General features: G+C 48.8%; 1 protein-coding gene across 3 annotated transcripts in view; it reads right to left on the reverse strand.

Annotated features, from left to right (window-relative positions):
• Positions 1 to 17421, reverse strand: part of SLC35F3 (solute carrier family 35 member F3) — a 284430-nt gene that overhangs the window by 59657 nt on the left and 207352 nt on the right. For all 3 annotated transcript variants that reach the window (XM_033099894.1, XM_033099893.1, XM_033099895.1), the window contains one exon: positions 4317 to 4632. In XM_033099894.1, the coding sequence (XP_032955785.1) occupies positions 4317 to 4632 (316 nt within the window). The remainder of the gene's footprint in view (positions 1 to 4316; positions 4633 to 17421) is intronic.

Here is a 17421-nt window from a genome sequence, read left to right on the forward strand (position 1 = left end):
AACGTTACAACTGCAAGACCCCCTCTGGTTCCCCGTAAGTCTGTATACACGCGCGTACACACACACACACACACACACACACACTTCCGGCCCTGGGAGGAGTCAAGACAAAAGGCATCAAAACTGCCCTCTCCCCTTTTTGGCTCAGGTATTTCTCAGTATTTCTGAAACAGAATCAATTGGCTAGCTTACAGGAGTCTGCAACTACAAAAGGCGGAGGAAAGCATCTGTCACCACTACACTGTTCACTTTTTGGGGCAGCCGTGTGATAGCAGAAGGTCCTGACATTTGGTTAAGAAAAGAGATCACTACTGGCAGAAATTCCTGGAAGACCTTCTGGCAAAACTGCAAGTGCCCCAGATCTGCTTTGGTTAATTTCTGCCTCCGGTATGTAAGCAGTTATCTTCCTATCCCAGGGTCACCTGCCCTCGACAGCCTCTCCAGGGCCACAGACCTGATACTCCTTCTGCCTGCACCTCCCCACGCCTGGTGGCCAGCTGTTCAGGAGACTCCCGGGAGCTGAGGCCCCTGCACATCACACCTGCGGTGTCTGCAGCGCCCACACGCATCTCGGTGGCCAGAGCCCTCCCTGGGTCCTGGGTACCGTGGCTTCCTCAGGGCATGCCTTGGCCAGCTGCCAGCCAGGAACAGAGACGATGAGGATGGCGTGTCAATCGTCTGCAGGATGAGGAGCTCGCTTTACCCCAGGATGTTTTGCGGAGCTCAGTGGGATGACACAGGCATGAGGCTGCATTTTCACATACACACTCCAATCCCTGACAACAGAGCCTGGTCATGAGACACTGGTCAGTGCTAGGATGCCCTGTGCGGCCACCAGCAGGGCCACGTGCTGACATCTCCAAGGCATCCCAGCTGCATGACACTGGAGTTTAGCTCTCCTCTCAGACCCTTCCTGTGGTTTAAACAGGACACCACAAAGCAGCTGACGACGCAGGCATGGCTGCCTCCTTCAGTACCACCCGCAGAGGACATCACCACAGAGTGGTGGTTCCCGCCATTTTTATGGCACTTCACAGTTCACAGGGTGCTCACATATATGGTGTCTCGGTTACTCAACCATCTGTGTGCAAGGCCGGGCATGTGGTGTCACCTTCCATTCACAAACGAGTATCTGAGGCACCCAGAGCTTAAATGATTTGCCCAAAGAGCCCCCCCTCCTGCACTCACCAGGGCTCAAACACCCCGAGGCCCCTAAGCAAGTCACTCAGTCCTACCTGGCATGGCGAGTCCTGCCTCCTACACTTGCTCAGATCGGCCACATTTATAAACACTTGCAGCCAAGACTCGACAACTCCAGGGCCTTCAATCACAGTGAAAGTGCAGCCCGTGGCCAGCAGCCAGCAGCCCTGAAGCTCCTTAGGAATGCAGCATCTCAGACCCACCCAGACCCACTGACTCGGTGCAGGTGACCGCAGGGCGTGGCAGTTCCACTAGCGCTGTGCTAGGCAGTATGTGCTTCCTGTCTGCTCTGGCTGACTTTCCTAGCTTCCGCTGGGGAAGTAGCCTAGGTGGGAGGGCTTGGAGAAAAGAAACTCCCATCTGATTGCTTCCTGATGACCAGAAGGAAAGCCGGTGTATCTGTCCAGACCCTCTCTCTCTGCAGAAGGTCTCCACCTTTCTCCTTCCCCCAGCTCCCCGCTCAGACGCTTTTAGCCAGAGACACATCTCAGCTAACTCTAGACCTTCCCCTCCCTGGCATTAATTTTGGTAAAAGGACAAAAAGGAAAGATGTGATTTCAGTTTTCCTGGATTTCTGGGAATCCTAAAGTCTGTCTCAAGAACTCCCAATGAGTTGTGACAGTCATGTTTGCCTAAGTCTGTGACGTTGAAATTTTTCTCTCCTTTTCTTTTTTGGCTGAGAAAGAAGTTTTACCCTCCAATGCCCTCCAATGGTGTGCATGACTTAACTTACATCAGCAACAATTAGCTGGTAAATCTGCTTAGCCACAGGGCTAACACGGCTTACAATCAGAAGGATTTTTCTTTTTTAAGAGGAGCTAAGCTTCATTATCGAACCTGGGCACGGTTTTGACTGGCTTCACTGATCACGTTATGATTATGCCCTCTGCCCTCCACTGCCATCCCGCTGACCAGCAGTCGCCATAGCCCTTTCATGATGCTTCCCAGGGACTTTGTATAGGAAAACAGTGACCTGAAATCCAGGTGTTGGTGTCTTTCTATGTTTAACTAATCCGTTTCATAGGGGAAAACTATCTTGACCTTTTAACCACCATTGAGCTTGGTTCCTTCTGTGTTGTTCTCAGCACAGTGGTGCTGGGCCTGCCCTAAGAGGCCAGCAGTGCCAGCCATGTCCTAAGTAAGTGACGATCATGGTTAGGACACCTGTTTAGGACAGCAGCTGGTGCTGCCCCTCAGGGGAGGCCCTCTGTCAGCCTGAGGCTGTGTTTCCCGGAAAATAAGACCTGGCCGGACAAACAGCTCTGCTGCATCTTTTGGAGCATTGTTTTACTATAAGACCCGGGGCTTATATAATATAAGACCGGGTCTTATATTAATTTTTGCTCCAAAAGATGCAGCAGAGCTGATTGCCCGGCTAGATCTTATTTTCGGGGAAACATGGTGGCTGAAGGAGGCAGGGAGAGATCGTTTCATGTTGTTTCCTAGTAATTCTCTATGGAGAAAAGTCACAGAAGCTCATTGTTAGCCCTTTGTTAGAGGAAGCAGCATGATATTCTAGTCAGTGTAAGGAAAGGCAAAACTCCTAATTATAACTTAAACATACTTAGGGCTACTTAACTGTTCAATACACCATTTGCTGAGTATTTGCTTTTCTCTGTGACCATTGTTTTTCTCTTGCCTTTACGACAGTCTTGGGCCCTATCAGAGTTTCTAAACCTATTTGCTTCAGTCTGAGTGTGGCTGCTATCAGAGGAGGTGCATTAAGTGCCTCTTTAGCAATTTCCGGCTAAGTCAACGTTGAGATTGCCCCAGGCCTGGATTTCAGTTCTGGGCTCCCCGCTCCTGCATGCCTAGTCCTTTTCACTAAGGTGACATGTGAGGCTGGCTTGTGACTCAATCGAAGCTCCACCAGAATCTTTCCTCTACGAGTAGTGCCCTGATTTACAACTTGGTCTTTTAAAGGAACCAGTCCAAATTCCCTGCAAACATGAAGCCAGTTCAGCACCTCACACCTCCAACTGTAATTTACGGTGACCTGACGGTGGAGTTCCAGACAGACTCTGAGCTGAGCCTAGACCTCTGTTCCCAGGTCTCTTTGTTCCTTTGACCCAATGATGTTTTTAGTCATCCTGTGACTCGTAAGGGCGATTTCAGAATGGGCTTGAAGTTTGAAGCAGAAGGTAGATGGGACGAGGTGATTTTAGGAGGTATGTGTTTGGTGCGGGGGATGAAGTGGAGAAGAAGGCAATGGTTTAGGAGTGAAGAGCCTCCAACTTCCAAATTGTTTTCCACCTCTGAGACTGAGATAAGCTCTCATGGCCTACCTGCTCACCCTTGTCAGCATTCTTTCCTGATTTTTTTTTTCCTGCGTCTATCTGATTTGGACCAGCAGCACGCCTTTGACACAGCTCTTGGGGGTGGGGGGGTGGGGGTGGGACGTCTCCGCTTTGGGCGACTATGAGGTTCAGTGGTTGGCACACATGAGGACCAGCTCCAACACAACAATCTGACTCCCAAGGGGACCTGGGGGAACTCTGCTGTAAACTGTGGTGGAGGGTTGGGGTCAGGTTTCCAGCCTCTTTTTGAAAGGGTCGCCATGCCAGTGGACTCCATATGAGAAAATAAAGTCAGCAAAGTCCAGACACTGCTTTGATTTTGACAGCCACACTGCCAGACATTCAATCAGACCCGTGCGGTCCCATAACTAGAGGACGAAGCGTCTAGAGTCAGAAGGGGAATGGATCCTCAGGTCTTGGCAGAGAACATCCCCTGAGGGAAGGTGAGCTACAGGAAGCAGCCCTGACACCTTGCTTGCTCACCCACTTACCGTCCTCACCCCAGCTTGAGGACAGTAACGGAGGTACTGAGTTTCCCCATTTCCATCCTTTCTGGGGACTTGCCACAGGCCATTCTTGAAGATGCCATCTTCTCCTTCGTATATAAATGAGCTCCCAGGGATGAGGGGCTGCAGGTGAAGGTGCAGTTGCTTACCACCCTGACGGGGACAGAACTGGGATTCCAGTCCCACTAAAACAGCAGGTGACCCTGGGACTTCTCACACTGTCCCTCGGCCTGTCCCAGCACCCGCACCGTACCAGAAGCATCATTCCTAGGAGAGCAGCCCCGCCCAGGGCAGAGCCGCCAGGGAGGCCTACCTGTACCGCTGCTTCACCGACTGCCTGTCTGCTGCCTTGCAGACGTGGCCCGCGTAGTACAACGGGAAGAATAAGCAATTCCAGGTGGTGGCGAACCACGTCAGGGTGAAGGGCGCATCGAACGTCTGGAAGGTCAGCTTGGCGAGCTGCGTGGAGCCTGCCCAGGAGGCGCACACGCACAGCACCACCGCCAGGCCCCAGCTCAGCTTGCGGAGCTGCGGCCCCGAGCACCTGCAGCCGCTCCGGTTAGCTCGCCCAGCCTCCGCCCCCGCCGGGGCCTCCGCGGGGCCCGGCCCGTCCCGGGGGCGCTCTTCCCCTGTGGAGAGAAAGGCACAAGCAGGTTAGGGGGGCTCTACCTTCCCCATACCCTGCACCAGGGCACCCACCCCCGGGCCACAGCCACGACCAGCTGCTCTTTGGAGGGGGTGGGGGATAGTGGGTGGAGACATAGGGGTTGGGGGCAGCTCCCTGAAACAAAACTTGAATAGACGTCTTCACTGATTTTCTTACCCTCCAGAATCTTGACCCCCAAAGTTTGGCCGAACCGCTGGCAGCATCAACACCCTCCCACCCCCAGCTTGGAAATGCACTATCTCAGGCTCCACCCCAGAACCAGAATCTGCATTTCACAGAGGACATGTGTATGCATCAACCTTTGGGAAAAGACTTCTCCAGAACACACAGTGTGGCTGAAATAGTCTCACTGTAGTCCTGTGTCACACTCATGGCAGTGCCGCTGGGCACTGGGCATGGCTAGGGGGCCAGGGGTTCCTACCAGAGGGGGCCATAGGCCTTGACCTCTAAAAGCTCCGGTGTACATGGACAGAAGCCCCTCCCTGCCTGTTACTTAAGGGCACAGATGCCAAGATTCTTATCTTATTTTGCTTGTGTGGCAAAAATTGTCTTTTCCCTCTTATCTCTTTATTTGCTCTAACTGGCTTCCTGCCCATGGCCTTCAGTCCCACTTTGAAGCGTTACTTAAAAACCACAGCCTCAGGCAGCTGGTGCTATGAAAAGCCTCAGCCACTCCATTTTAGAGCGTGTGACTTCTGGAAACCAGGCTGCTGCCCAAAGCATGGCTCTACGGCGGTATTGTTCCCACAGACCATGAGAAGGTGGAAAAGGCATTATTTTCCACTGTTTGGTTTTCATTCATGATTGTGTGCGTGTCGGTCAGCTGGAAATATAAACAGAGCTGTAACTTGCGTAGGGTGGAACCATGGACGGATGCAAATTTCCAGGAGACAGCGTACCTGTCTTTTACGTTCAGCCTGGCATGTAGCTGTATGGGGGCACACATTGCTATGAGGCCATCTCCACTACAGGGGTACAGGAGATGAGTACAAAATATCCTGGGGTCAAATGTAGTCTATATTTTTTGTTTAAATTGAATAATACTTTAAGTCACTCTAACAACATTAAACCAAATTTTGTATATCATACTTTCTGAAACATAATAATTCTATGAGGCAAAGTCCTGATTCAAGATAGTCTGTTATACAGGTGTTAGTTCATCTTATCATTAATTGCCAGCCCTGGCTGTATCTGTTTTAACTAAAGTTAATCTCAAACCTTACGTGACTAGTCAAGGAAAGAGAATGTCCTTTGGTGGCCCAAATCCAGCCTGACACCATCCATACGCTTCATTAACTGCTTTATTAATATTTAATCTCCCTCTTCCTGTTATTTTTCATGTGTGTGTAGATCCTAGTTAGGATGCCAAACATTTCACCACCCTCTGGGCTTCTAACAAGTTGTCTGTTTCTGTCATGGTCTGCAGGGTGGGGAGAAGCAGACACGAGGGAGTCCCATCCTCTGCATTACCCCTCCCACCAGGACATCTTGACTTTGTTCACAGGATCCCCACAAATTCAACGTCAGACAGGAGCACACACATTTCAATTTATACATTGAGTATCTCACATTTTGGGTTAGCCTCTGTAAACTTTCATTATTGAGATAATTTTCAAGTAGAATTGAGGGTTAGGGAGATTTCTAAACTATCAGCATCGCTGTCAAAAACTTACACTGAAAAACTATAATTATGAGAATGAAAAAAGTCCACATAGAAATAAAATGCAGTTCCACTTAAGAATGGACTCTTAATGGAGGAGGGTGAATAAATTCAGGCTCACATGTTTGTTTGTTTGTTTGTTTGTTTCACTTAGTTTTTCAGTATGGAAAATAGTTTTAAAACTGAAAGAATTAAATGATGACGGATGCTATGTAGCTGTTACAATGACAGAGAAAATCACCAAATCATGTAATGTTGTTAAAGTGCTCTTACAGATTTGGATTAAAGAAGTTATTCTCTAACTCTGTAACCTTTCCGGATCATTTAACCAAGGGACAGTTAATAATACACAAGCAAAATAAAGACATTCAGAACTAAAATCTATACTATTATTTAATAATAAGATAGAACAATGTTTCCCAAGGCATTAACAGGCATTATAAGAAAAAAAAATTCCCTGATCAGAAAAGTTTGGAAAATACTAGGTAGACCAGAGACAAGTCCCTTTAGGAATATCCAGAGCTAACGTACATTGTGAATTTCCAAAAAGCAACTACAGAATGCGTATGTCCTGTATTATTTAAATGTAACACCTGTGGCAGACTGTCACAAGGTGTCTCTTGGAACACACTTTGGGAAACACTGGAATAGGCCCATGAAGAATCCCATGCACCCAAACTTAATTCATTGCAAACTTTCTATTTCACTATACTGAGCCTCTTAAAATAATAATCACTTATCAATGTCATTACCTCACTTATTCCTAATACTTCTGTTAAACTAGATCTACTTCACATAAACCAAAAATATTCTTCACAAATACTTTACAAAGGCAACAGAAGGCAATCTATACTAATCTTAGTCCCCGGAGATAGTACTGTTGACATTCTGCTGCATTTTCCCCAGTCTTTCGTGTGTCTGCACCACACACACACACTCACACAGCAAAACTGGGATCACATTGTATTTTCACCCAGCATTCATTTAACCTGATGCCCAACAGCACAGACTTTATAAATCCCATGGGGCTGGGGACTGTGCGATGCATTCTAGGAATGTGTCAATCGCCTAGGAAATCACCGTGAAGCATGTGCCCTGTGCCAAGAGCTGGGGCGGTCAATAAATAAATATAAAACATCGTTACAGTGCTTCAGGAACTTACAGTCAATCTGGGAGTCACCATATGGGCCTATGAAAGAATTACAGAACAATCAAGTACGAAATGGAAAGATTCTGCCTGTAATGGAAATTCTGAAGACAGTGGAACCAGCGTGGGCTGCGGTAACAGTGGAAAAAATCAGAGAAGGTGGAAGCTTGGCCTGGGCCGTGAAGGATAGGAAAGCTCTGAGTACAAAGAGGAGCCAAGTTCAGGGTCAGGAAGACATGGTGGTCTGCTCAGGCTCAGTGAGGAAGATGGTGAGATCTGAAGTGCACAGTGCCCTGGCCACACTGCGACGCCCAGTCTTGCTCTGGTCGGACATGAAGCAGGTCAGACATTCAGCCATGTTGGCTGAAGGGACCAGAGCAAATTCAGATGTTAACCCTACTTTACTTAGGGGGAAGTACATGCCCCCACGTCCACAAACAGATAAAATTAAAGAATACATATAGCGTGACATTATAAATTTGGTTAGCAGATGCATTTATCCTCCACTCTTTGAATCGCAGCAAATTCTCCCACATTATACAGTGTTCTCAGGGTCATTTGCAGGGAGCTGTCCAAACTGTGCTCAGATTTAGAGAGAAAGAATTACGAGGGGGCAGAGAATGACGGTGATACTTTCCAATGACATCTCCATCAATAATGCCTGTACAGTTATTTTATGCCTCTTTTGAGGCATAATTTTCATAATGATAAAATATACTTGCTTAAGGAGTACAAGTCCTTATTGTTAGTAAATTTACAGAATTGAGAAGCCATCACCACTATCCAGCCTTTGAACATTCCCATAACTTCAGATAAGTCTTCGTGCTGATTTGCCATCACTCCCCATTTCTACTCCCAACTTCAGGCCACCACACATCCGTTTTCTAGCTCTAAGATTGGCCTATCATGGATATTTCACCTAAACATGGAGACCTTCGCAGCTGACTTCGTTCATTTATCATCATGTCCTCGGGGTTCGTCCATGTTAGAGCAAGTGTCAGTGCATTCTTTTTTCTGGCTGGACAGTATTCCATTGGATATTCTGCATTGTGTTTATTCATTCATCAGTTGATGGACGTGTACAGTTTCCAGTGTTTGCTACTGTGAATAACGCTGCTAAGTATCCTCACACGTGAGGCTCTGTGTGAAGTACGTGTTTGCATTTCTCTTTGGGGAACTCGGCAAGGTTTTAGGCCACTCATCCAACACACATTTATCGGCACCCACGGTGGGGCCCCGGGCAGATACAGCCTTCCCTGCAGAACTGGCTTAGTCCACGTGGCAGTGCTTACCGCGCCCCATCTTGGAGGGCTCAGTGCCTCACTCCATCTGAACGGGATACAGCTGAGAGCTGCTCTGGAAACTACAGCCCTCTTTTCTCAGGACGGCCCAGGGGAAGAGGGCCGGACGAACAATTTCCCATTTATTGGTCACTGACGCATATACCAGTTCAGGACCTGATATACTTAGTATTTACACTTATTAAAATAAGTTTTATACTTATTTTTACAAAACCTAATAGCTTTTGTAAAATGAGGAGCTTGGAAGAAAGCCTTTGTTTATGGCCATTTGCAAGTGTAATTCATCTCCCAAAAACGCAGTTTGGGTTTCGTTTATCTCATGTACTTATTAAATACTTGCTCACTGAATTTATGTGTGATTGTTTTTCTTCACAGTGGTTTGCAGGAAAGGGAATACGAGGCTGTGCCATGTGTAAGGCCACTGCAGGCCCTGGAAGCCCGATGGTGGCCTCACTGCACGCCTCCTGACACATTATCCACACCTGCACTTGCCAGGCCATTTGTTTGCATTCCTGGACTTTGGGACAGAAAGTGCCCCCACTGTTCATACACGACCATGGCCCCAGTCACGCTCCAGACTACCGGTCCCAGGAAAGGAAGAGAATCCGCAGATAATGAACACTGGTTGCTTGGCACAGGGAGTAAAAGGACAAGTGCCAAACACCCAGCACATATGTCATGCTCTCTGCCAGGAGGTTTTACGCATCTTCTTTTTGCCTGTTTTAATGCTGGCAGACGGCATGAGAGTTCTCCTTCCTCAGACTGGACAGCCGAGGCTCTGAGAGGTGCTCTCCAAGGTCTCAGGTGAGTGAGTGAGTGGCTGAGCTGCACCTCCAAGCATCTGTCTGACTGCACAGGGGCAACAGGAATGGAAGTGTTCTTATTATCTCCTTTGAAAGTGGAACGCCCCAGTCGGAATTGCCCACACTAAAGAGGCACCAGGTTTCCAGAGCACAGACCCACTTTTAAATATGGAAGAGCCTGAGTGCATAGAGGACTCTAGCCTGGACTTGCCACCCTGGAATGGAGGCTGTCATGGACTGAATGTTTTTGCCCACCGCTTGCCCCCATATTCAGATGTCCCAGCCCCTTACTGTGGCTGCACTCGGAGACGGAGCCTCTAGGGAAGTAAGTGAGGTTAAACGAGGTCAAATGGGTGGGGGCCCTGGCCTGACAGGCATGGCGGCCTTAGAAGAGACAGCAGCGAGCTTGCTTACTTGTTCACTCTCTCTCCATGAGCACACATGGAGGAAAGGCCATTTGACGACCAGTGAACAGGTGGCCATTTACAAGCCAGAAGGAGAATCCCAACCAGAAACCACATCTGCTGGCACCTTGATCTTGGACTTTCAGCCTCTAGATCTGTGAGGAAAAAATGTCTGTTGTTTAAGCCATGGACTTGGTCCTGGCAGCCGAGAGGCTAACCTGAGGGTGTGACAGTGGAGAGTGTGCTGTCCTTGTGAAGGTGTGAGGCACAGGCCAGAGCCACCAGTAAGCAGCAGGTGGTGACACCTGCAGATGTGGAGGATTTATTCTGACATCCTCGTAGGAGGGGACTATTGCACTGGATTCCTAGATTAGAAATACGAGAGACCAGCTCAGAGCTGTTTGCCTCCTCTGCGCTGCTTACGCCTTTGTTGTAAAGTTGTTCCTGGAGGAGTGTGTGGAGACAGGTGACAACATGGCCGCTGCAAAGTGGTTTGTGAACAACGAAATTATTTCCCTGATGCAGCTACAAGCCTGGGAGGTGAACAGAGGCTGCTGTTTGGGAGGTGAAGTGGCGTGGTGGGCGGCTCCTCTGTGATCACCTTCTACTCTCAGCAGTTTGAGAGCTGGTCTGAATCAGGCCCGGAACCCGCCCCCTTCCCCCACCATCACCACCATCTCAGCACAGACTTCTGTGCTGGCAGTTCCTCCTCACTCCCCATCTCCTCAGAGTTCCCCGGACAACTCCCAAAAGTCCAAATAACATCACCTCACGCAGTGGGTCTCAGACAGGCCTGGAACTTACACAGCCTTAGGTGAGCGTGAGTTGTGAGAAAATGACTGGATCCAGCAAGATTTAAATAATGCCGTTCGTGCCTCGAGGGAAGGAAGAGTGATGTCTGAGGGGAGCGAGAATCCAGTCTCAATGCGCAGTCTGAAAACATTCGAGCTTGAAGGGACCCGTGTTTATCCCACACCTGCTAGTCGTGGCCTGTGCAGCCTCCTGGAATCTTACCATTTGCATGACCTGGGAACGGCAGGCCTCTGTACACAGCAGGTGCTCAACATTTGCAGACGAGGTGACATTTTGGTGCTGCTAATGACCTGTACACAAACACGGACAAATACACACACTCCTCCTTTCTGATGTTTTTCCTTGTCAGACGATTCCTTCAACTTTTCTGTGGACTGTTGGTACTCACGGGGAGCCACGCTTTTACAAGAGGGCAGATGATACATAGGACGGCCCCTCCAGGCTGTCCGGGCTCTGCGGGAAAGAGCGGGTAGGCTGCAGCCTTCTCCTGGAGGGGAGCAGGGGAACAGCACCACATTTTAACTCATGACATGAGCTACTGCATAGTTTATCTTGAAGAACAAAGCACTGTTTTCTAGAATATTCCTCCAGTGCTCAGCAGAGTTGTGCATCTATGAGGCAGGACTGAAGTTGCTCAGTCAAGGCCTGCAGTGTGGTATGCCTTAACTGTGAACCTGTCCACTTAGGCTTCATTGCCTGCCCGGGGCCGAGCCTTCTGCACCCACAGAGGGTTACGTGGCTGAACTAATCTGAAGCAGTGACACTTTTCTATGAAAACACCTGGGCCAGCCACAGGCAAAGCTCAGAAGTGGCACAGCTTCTCTTTGGGGGTCTTTCTATATCTCTTTGTAGCATCCCATCACCCGGGGGCCCTCTCTTGAGTCCAGTGGTTTCCTTTTGCTGAAGGATCATGGAGAAAAGTGTCCTGGCTCAAATACGAAACACCACCCCAGCAAGTGTGTGTCTCTGCCCAGATATTCACAAGCACAGGCACACACAGGCCACATTTCTTATTTGTTCCGGGGGTCACTCCCCCAGAGCTCTGTTCTCAGTGCTGCTAGTGAAGGGTTTTAATCAGATAAACCAATCTCTGTTAACAAGAAAGCTACTTAATAGACTCATCACATGTTTCTGCTGGCAGAGCCAATGCAAGTCCTATTCTAATCCCCTTTCTCTTCTGAAGAGAGAAGGCTGGGCTCCAAGAGGTGAGGCAACATGCCCGCTGTATTAATTAGCCCGGGGGGGAGAAGCGAATGACACTCAAGAGTCCTGACCCTCACCCAGTGTTCTTCCCTGTACATGCTCGCCCAAGTTACACGATGTCTTAACTAGTGAACATGAATCACTCGCCAAAAAGGCTTTTAAGAATTACATCTCTTCTGGGCTCTCCCAATATAGTTCTTCTCAACCCACCTCTGCCAGCCTTCAGTCCCCATCCATCATTTCAGCAGACAGTTCCACTTCCCACCTTACAAAGATGATCAGAGTCACAGGTCAGGTCCTTGCGGGCCACCCCCCGCACACACATCTCCACATTTCCATATCCATGCCCGTTGTATCTTCCCCTTCTCCTTTTCAAGGCTAACCACCCCCTCTCTTTCTTCCCATGCCCCTCTGTCTCTCCCAGGCCATTGCTGTATCATCACCCTTCTCTGGGGCAACCTCAGACCTGTCTGGGAACCAGGTTCCTTCTTCCATTTACAGAAACACCTACTCTCGAAAACTCTGTCCCTGTCCCCCTAAAGACAGCATAACTGCCACCTCTCATTGTCACACACCTGAACCATGGGTCCTGCCATGGCTTTCCTCCTCTCTCACCAGACACTCAACCCTTGAAATCTGGCTTGCAAACCAGCACCTGCTTACAATTGTTTCTACAAAACCGCCCCCTTGGGCTGCATTTGCTACCACATCCCACTCCCTCTTTGTTGGGGTTCTAGCTGTGGTTCTCATGCTGCCTAAGATCGGGGCTCCCAGCCATTCAGACTTGTCTTCCGCCTTCCCCATCTGCCCTGTGTACATGGCCATCCGGATCCCGTGCTCACCCATTCACCCCCACGGAGCCATCTCACTCCCCCTTGACTTGTCACCCAGGATTCACCACCTCCTCCCACCTCCTGGCTACACAGCTGCACTTGAAGGCGCTGCCAGCACCTCCACTTCACTTGTCCAGAGGTGACTTCCCCTCCTCTCCCTCACAGTTTGCCCTTCTGTCACTGCTAATGGCGTCTCCATTCCCGCCTTGTTCAGGCTCAATCATCAGTGTCTTTGATGGCTCCCTTTCCATCCTCCTACCTACCCTCTGCCATGACCTGTCATTCCTCCGCTGTGGGAGGTGTAGGACATGGGGACATAGCAGCTCCCTCCCAGAATGATTGTCCAACAGCCCTGTACTGTTTCCTTCTCACCTGTAAGGCATGATGCTAGCACCACTGAGGACAGAACGAGACGACCCAGGACAAGGGATCATGACAAGCGTGAACCACATGTTACCGCCACAATTATGAGCACTCGTTCATGCCCGGGCTGCTGCAGTCAACTCCCATCATGGCTTCCTGTCCCCAATAGACACTTTTCTGCAGTGTTTTTTCAAACTTTTTTTCACTGTTGCCTTCAATGAGTGTATGTGCACACACACACACACGCACACCTCTGAAATTAGAAACATCACAGGTCAACCTTGATTCTTGTTGTATGGGATGTACTTTAGCATTTTTTATTCTATTCTAATTCTTTTATTAAAAGTATTCATTGTGATTGATGAAACCGATTTCGTCACCCATTTTGAACAGGACAGCTACATAAGACGGTCTCAGATGGTGTCTTTCTCCTCTTTTATGGCTCCCCCTTCCTGACTCTTTCAATCCACTCTCCTAAGGATTCAGCACTTGCCTGTGGTCAGCCTTGACCTCGGCCCCTTTTCTCCCCGCTCCCATTTCTTTAGAGAACTTAAGCCCCAGCCCAGCAGACCATCTGCAGGTCTCTGCCAGTGCCACCCTTCCCTAACTCTGCACCTTTGTCCGTGGAGCCACCTGTGCCAGGAACAGTGTGTTCTTATCGCCCACCTCTAACAGCAGAGGGCAGAGGAACATCCTCCAACATGGCACTCTGGTCCTGCTCCCAGGAAGATCAGCGCCAATGAATACAGAGTCATCAGCCGGGGTTTGGTGATGAGAAGGATGTGAGGCCACATCCAGACTCAGCGGGAAAGTGTTCCGTTAAATTACGTCATTTGGCCAAAGCCAGGTCAATGGTGGCAGGGGTGCTGCATGTGGCCACCTGTGTTCCAGTCAAAGTGAGCTCGCCCTTTGCTGAAACAGCATTTTATTCCTTTCATGGAATTTTTAGAAAATTCCATTTCAACATGGAATCATTCCTCAGTGCATTTGTGACATTTCTCCCTTGTTCGGAAGCTCCTTTGGGTCAGGGAGTACATCTGACTCCTCTTAGCTTGCCCAGAAACATCGGCTCATTCTCTTGCCTCTATTAGGTAACAGTTAGGATCAATACATGAATGCCTTTTGTCAGTGACGTTTCAGGCCTAGGGCAAGCCAACCTGGAAAATATTTGGGTATAGGAACGCTTTGGCAGTATATCTCTCAAGATACCTCTTAGGTGGGGCCAGCAGGGCTGGGGCTCCACACACAATAACTGAGCCTCCCAAGATGACAATTGATGGAAAGAAAGCAGCCAGACCTACAGTGGGGACAGCTGAGACAGGGTGGCTAACTGTCCTGAAGCAGGGACACTGAGAATATCACCAATAGCAGTGAGCCCTGCGAGCCCAAGTGGTGGTCCAGACCTCCGAGGTGTACTGTGGTGGGAGCTATACTGGGCAAACATTTCCAGGGCACATACAAAGGGCCATGAGCTCACTGCTATTCAAATGAAATGCAATTGTGCAAAGGTTTTGCAATGTTTTGGGGCCAAGCTGATACAGATGTGAACCTGGCACCCTTGCTTTCTAACTGCATGACCTTGTGTGAATGACTTCTCTGAGCCTCAGTTTCTCCATCTGCAAATTGGGGCAACATGCTTACCCTTCCTTTGGGAGGAACAGCGATCATGTATAATGACAATCTCCCCAAGCAAAGTGCTGGCAACATGGTAGTGTCATTAGCAAAAACTATTACTCTCATTATTAAGAGGGATGTATTGTCACCCTCATTTCCATATGAGAAAACTGATTTCCAATTTTCCAGAAACTTAGCCTGAATTTCTTGGTTCAGCATGAGAGGTGGGTACTACGTCCAGTCTAACCCCAAAGCCATCGCTCTTTCCATAACACCACATGCTGCTGGCCTCCTGGGGGAATTTATTACACTGTTCTCAACTACTAATTCCTACCGAATGCAATTTTATTGAACATGAATCAGCTGGTTGTGAATATACACGATCCCAGTAAATAGTACTCTACGAGGGATTTGTTACTAATCAATATTCAGTGTCTGCATTCGATGGGAAAGCCAGGAAAAGGATATGAAAACAAGCTGCACTGTCAGACAGGACAGATGCCATCATCCTGGTGGAAACCACTTTCCAAGCCTGCAGCCCTGTCAGAGGCTTGGCTACACTGTCCTTAGGCACCCGGCTGAACCTGTGCACCCACAGCCCCCCTGTGCCTGACGATTTCTTCACTTCAGGTGCAATGGCTCCACCTCAGAAGGCTTCCTCCTTGGGAAGGTCTCCTCAGATTTCCTCAGATCACACAGTTATCAGCACCCTCGTGACGCTTTGTTCTGAGCTCTGAACCAAAACTTACTACCTCGTACTGTATCACTTACCTATCTACCAGGGGTGCCAAAAAAAGGTACACAAGTGGACACTTTGGTCAATGTTGCTTAAGCAGTAGTTCGCTGTTTTTAGAAATGTCTGGAGGCTGATGGTAACCTCTTGTAATTAAGCACCTCTTGTAATTGCAGAAGTCAACTGTGGCTTGTATTCATCTTTTGTTATTGGTATATATTGAGTATTACAATTTTAATACAGTTTTCCTTTCTTAAAATGTGTATACATTTTTTTGGCACTCTTGTATAGGTCTTTTCCCCACTACATTGAAACTTCCTGAAGAGAACGAACCTAGCATTGTTCATTCTTGCATTTCCAGGGCCTGTGAGAAAGGACCCAGAGAAGGGAAACACAAAGAATGAAGTCATCAGGCCCATCTTCCTGTGTCAGAGTCCAATCTAGCATCTCATTTTCTATTTTGGTTTTATATGTACCACATGCTGGTGCTTTCCTGCCTCCCCTTAGAAGACACACTCCACAGGCTAATAAATATTCCTTGCTGGCTGGGTTCTGTCACTGTGGCCTGTTTGCCATCCACACAGAAATAGCCACAGCACAGGGACCACTGTGCCCTGCACATCTAAGGCAAAAGAAATGGATTCAACACTTCCAAAACAAGCACACAAGATGCAAATAGTTTAAAAACAAACAAACAAACACCAAAAGCCAAACTGAACAAAAACAACAAGGAGAAAAATCAGTCAGAGAGAGAGAGAGAGAGAGAGCGCTACAGGGAAGCCCAGGCTTACGGAGGGCAGGTTTCACCAGGCCCCGACCTGCAGGCTTTGTGGAAGGACACACGTGTCCCACACAGAAAGGGAATTGCAGGCTTCCTAGTGTTAGGGAACTCTGCAGATGCTGCAAGATACTGTCCACACACATGTACACTTCAGAAGGTTTGCTGAGGTGCGAGACAGTCTGTGACTGGAGGACTGCCAGACATTTATTAAGCACCTACTGTGTGCCAGGCACATGCTAGGTATTGCCACCTATCCTACCTCACTGCATTTTCCAAAGTCTGCTGAGGAAGGGTGTAACTTCTGCTTCACAGTGGAAGACACCGAGGTGTGGCACTTACAATTTATACAAGTCAAACTATCTAGGGAAAGAGAACAGTCTTGCTCTCTGCTCTCTCCAATTCTCAGTTTAATATGCTTTCCGTCACCCACAGACATGTATATGCGAAAGTTGGTTAAAAAGTCAAGCCCATGGTTTACTAAGGTCGTTAGTGTGAACCAGGAGGCTCAAAACTCACCTGGCAGTAGCCCTAAGGGAATAGGGGAGGGGATCCCCATTTTCAATCCCTGAAGGCAAAGCCTGGGCTTGGTTGGCCGGAGGGGGGGTACCTGTGCCTGGCATGTCACTCACAGCTTCCTGCAGCAATCTCAGGTCACAGTGCCCAGCCTGGGAAGCCTCGCCATCCCTGTCCAGGGGAGCGCAGCTAAACCTGCCCTGCCCAGGTGGGCGGGGGGCTGCTGGGGGGAGACACACTGCTTGGAGAGAAGACCAACCTGCCTTACTTAAATGGTGAGGGTGGGTCCACTTCCTATGAGGACCCCCCGAGTGAGCAGACCTTCCAGCTTTCCTGAGGGAAATAAATAGCCAACCCTTCCCGTCCACAGTGCACAGGTAGAGCTGGGCAAAGTCCCCCCAGAAGGCTTGAAAATGCACCCCACCCCACCCGAGAGGTAGCACATTCCCTAAATTCATACGTACATGACTGCTACTAAGTCTTTCCTAAGGCTGGGAGGGGGAGAAAAATGACAAGAAATAGGTAAATACTCATAATTGCAAGTGACTGCAAAAATGAAGTTCTGAAAAGCATGGGTTTGGGC

The sequence above is a fragment of the Rhinolophus ferrumequinum genome, chromosome 27 (genome assembly GCF_004115265.2).
Source record: "Rhinolophus ferrumequinum isolate MPI-CBG mRhiFer1 chromosome 27, mRhiFer1_v1.p, whole genome shotgun sequence".
Classification (NCBI taxonomy): Eukaryota; Metazoa; Chordata; class Mammalia; order Chiroptera; family Rhinolophidae; genus Rhinolophus; species Rhinolophus ferrumequinum.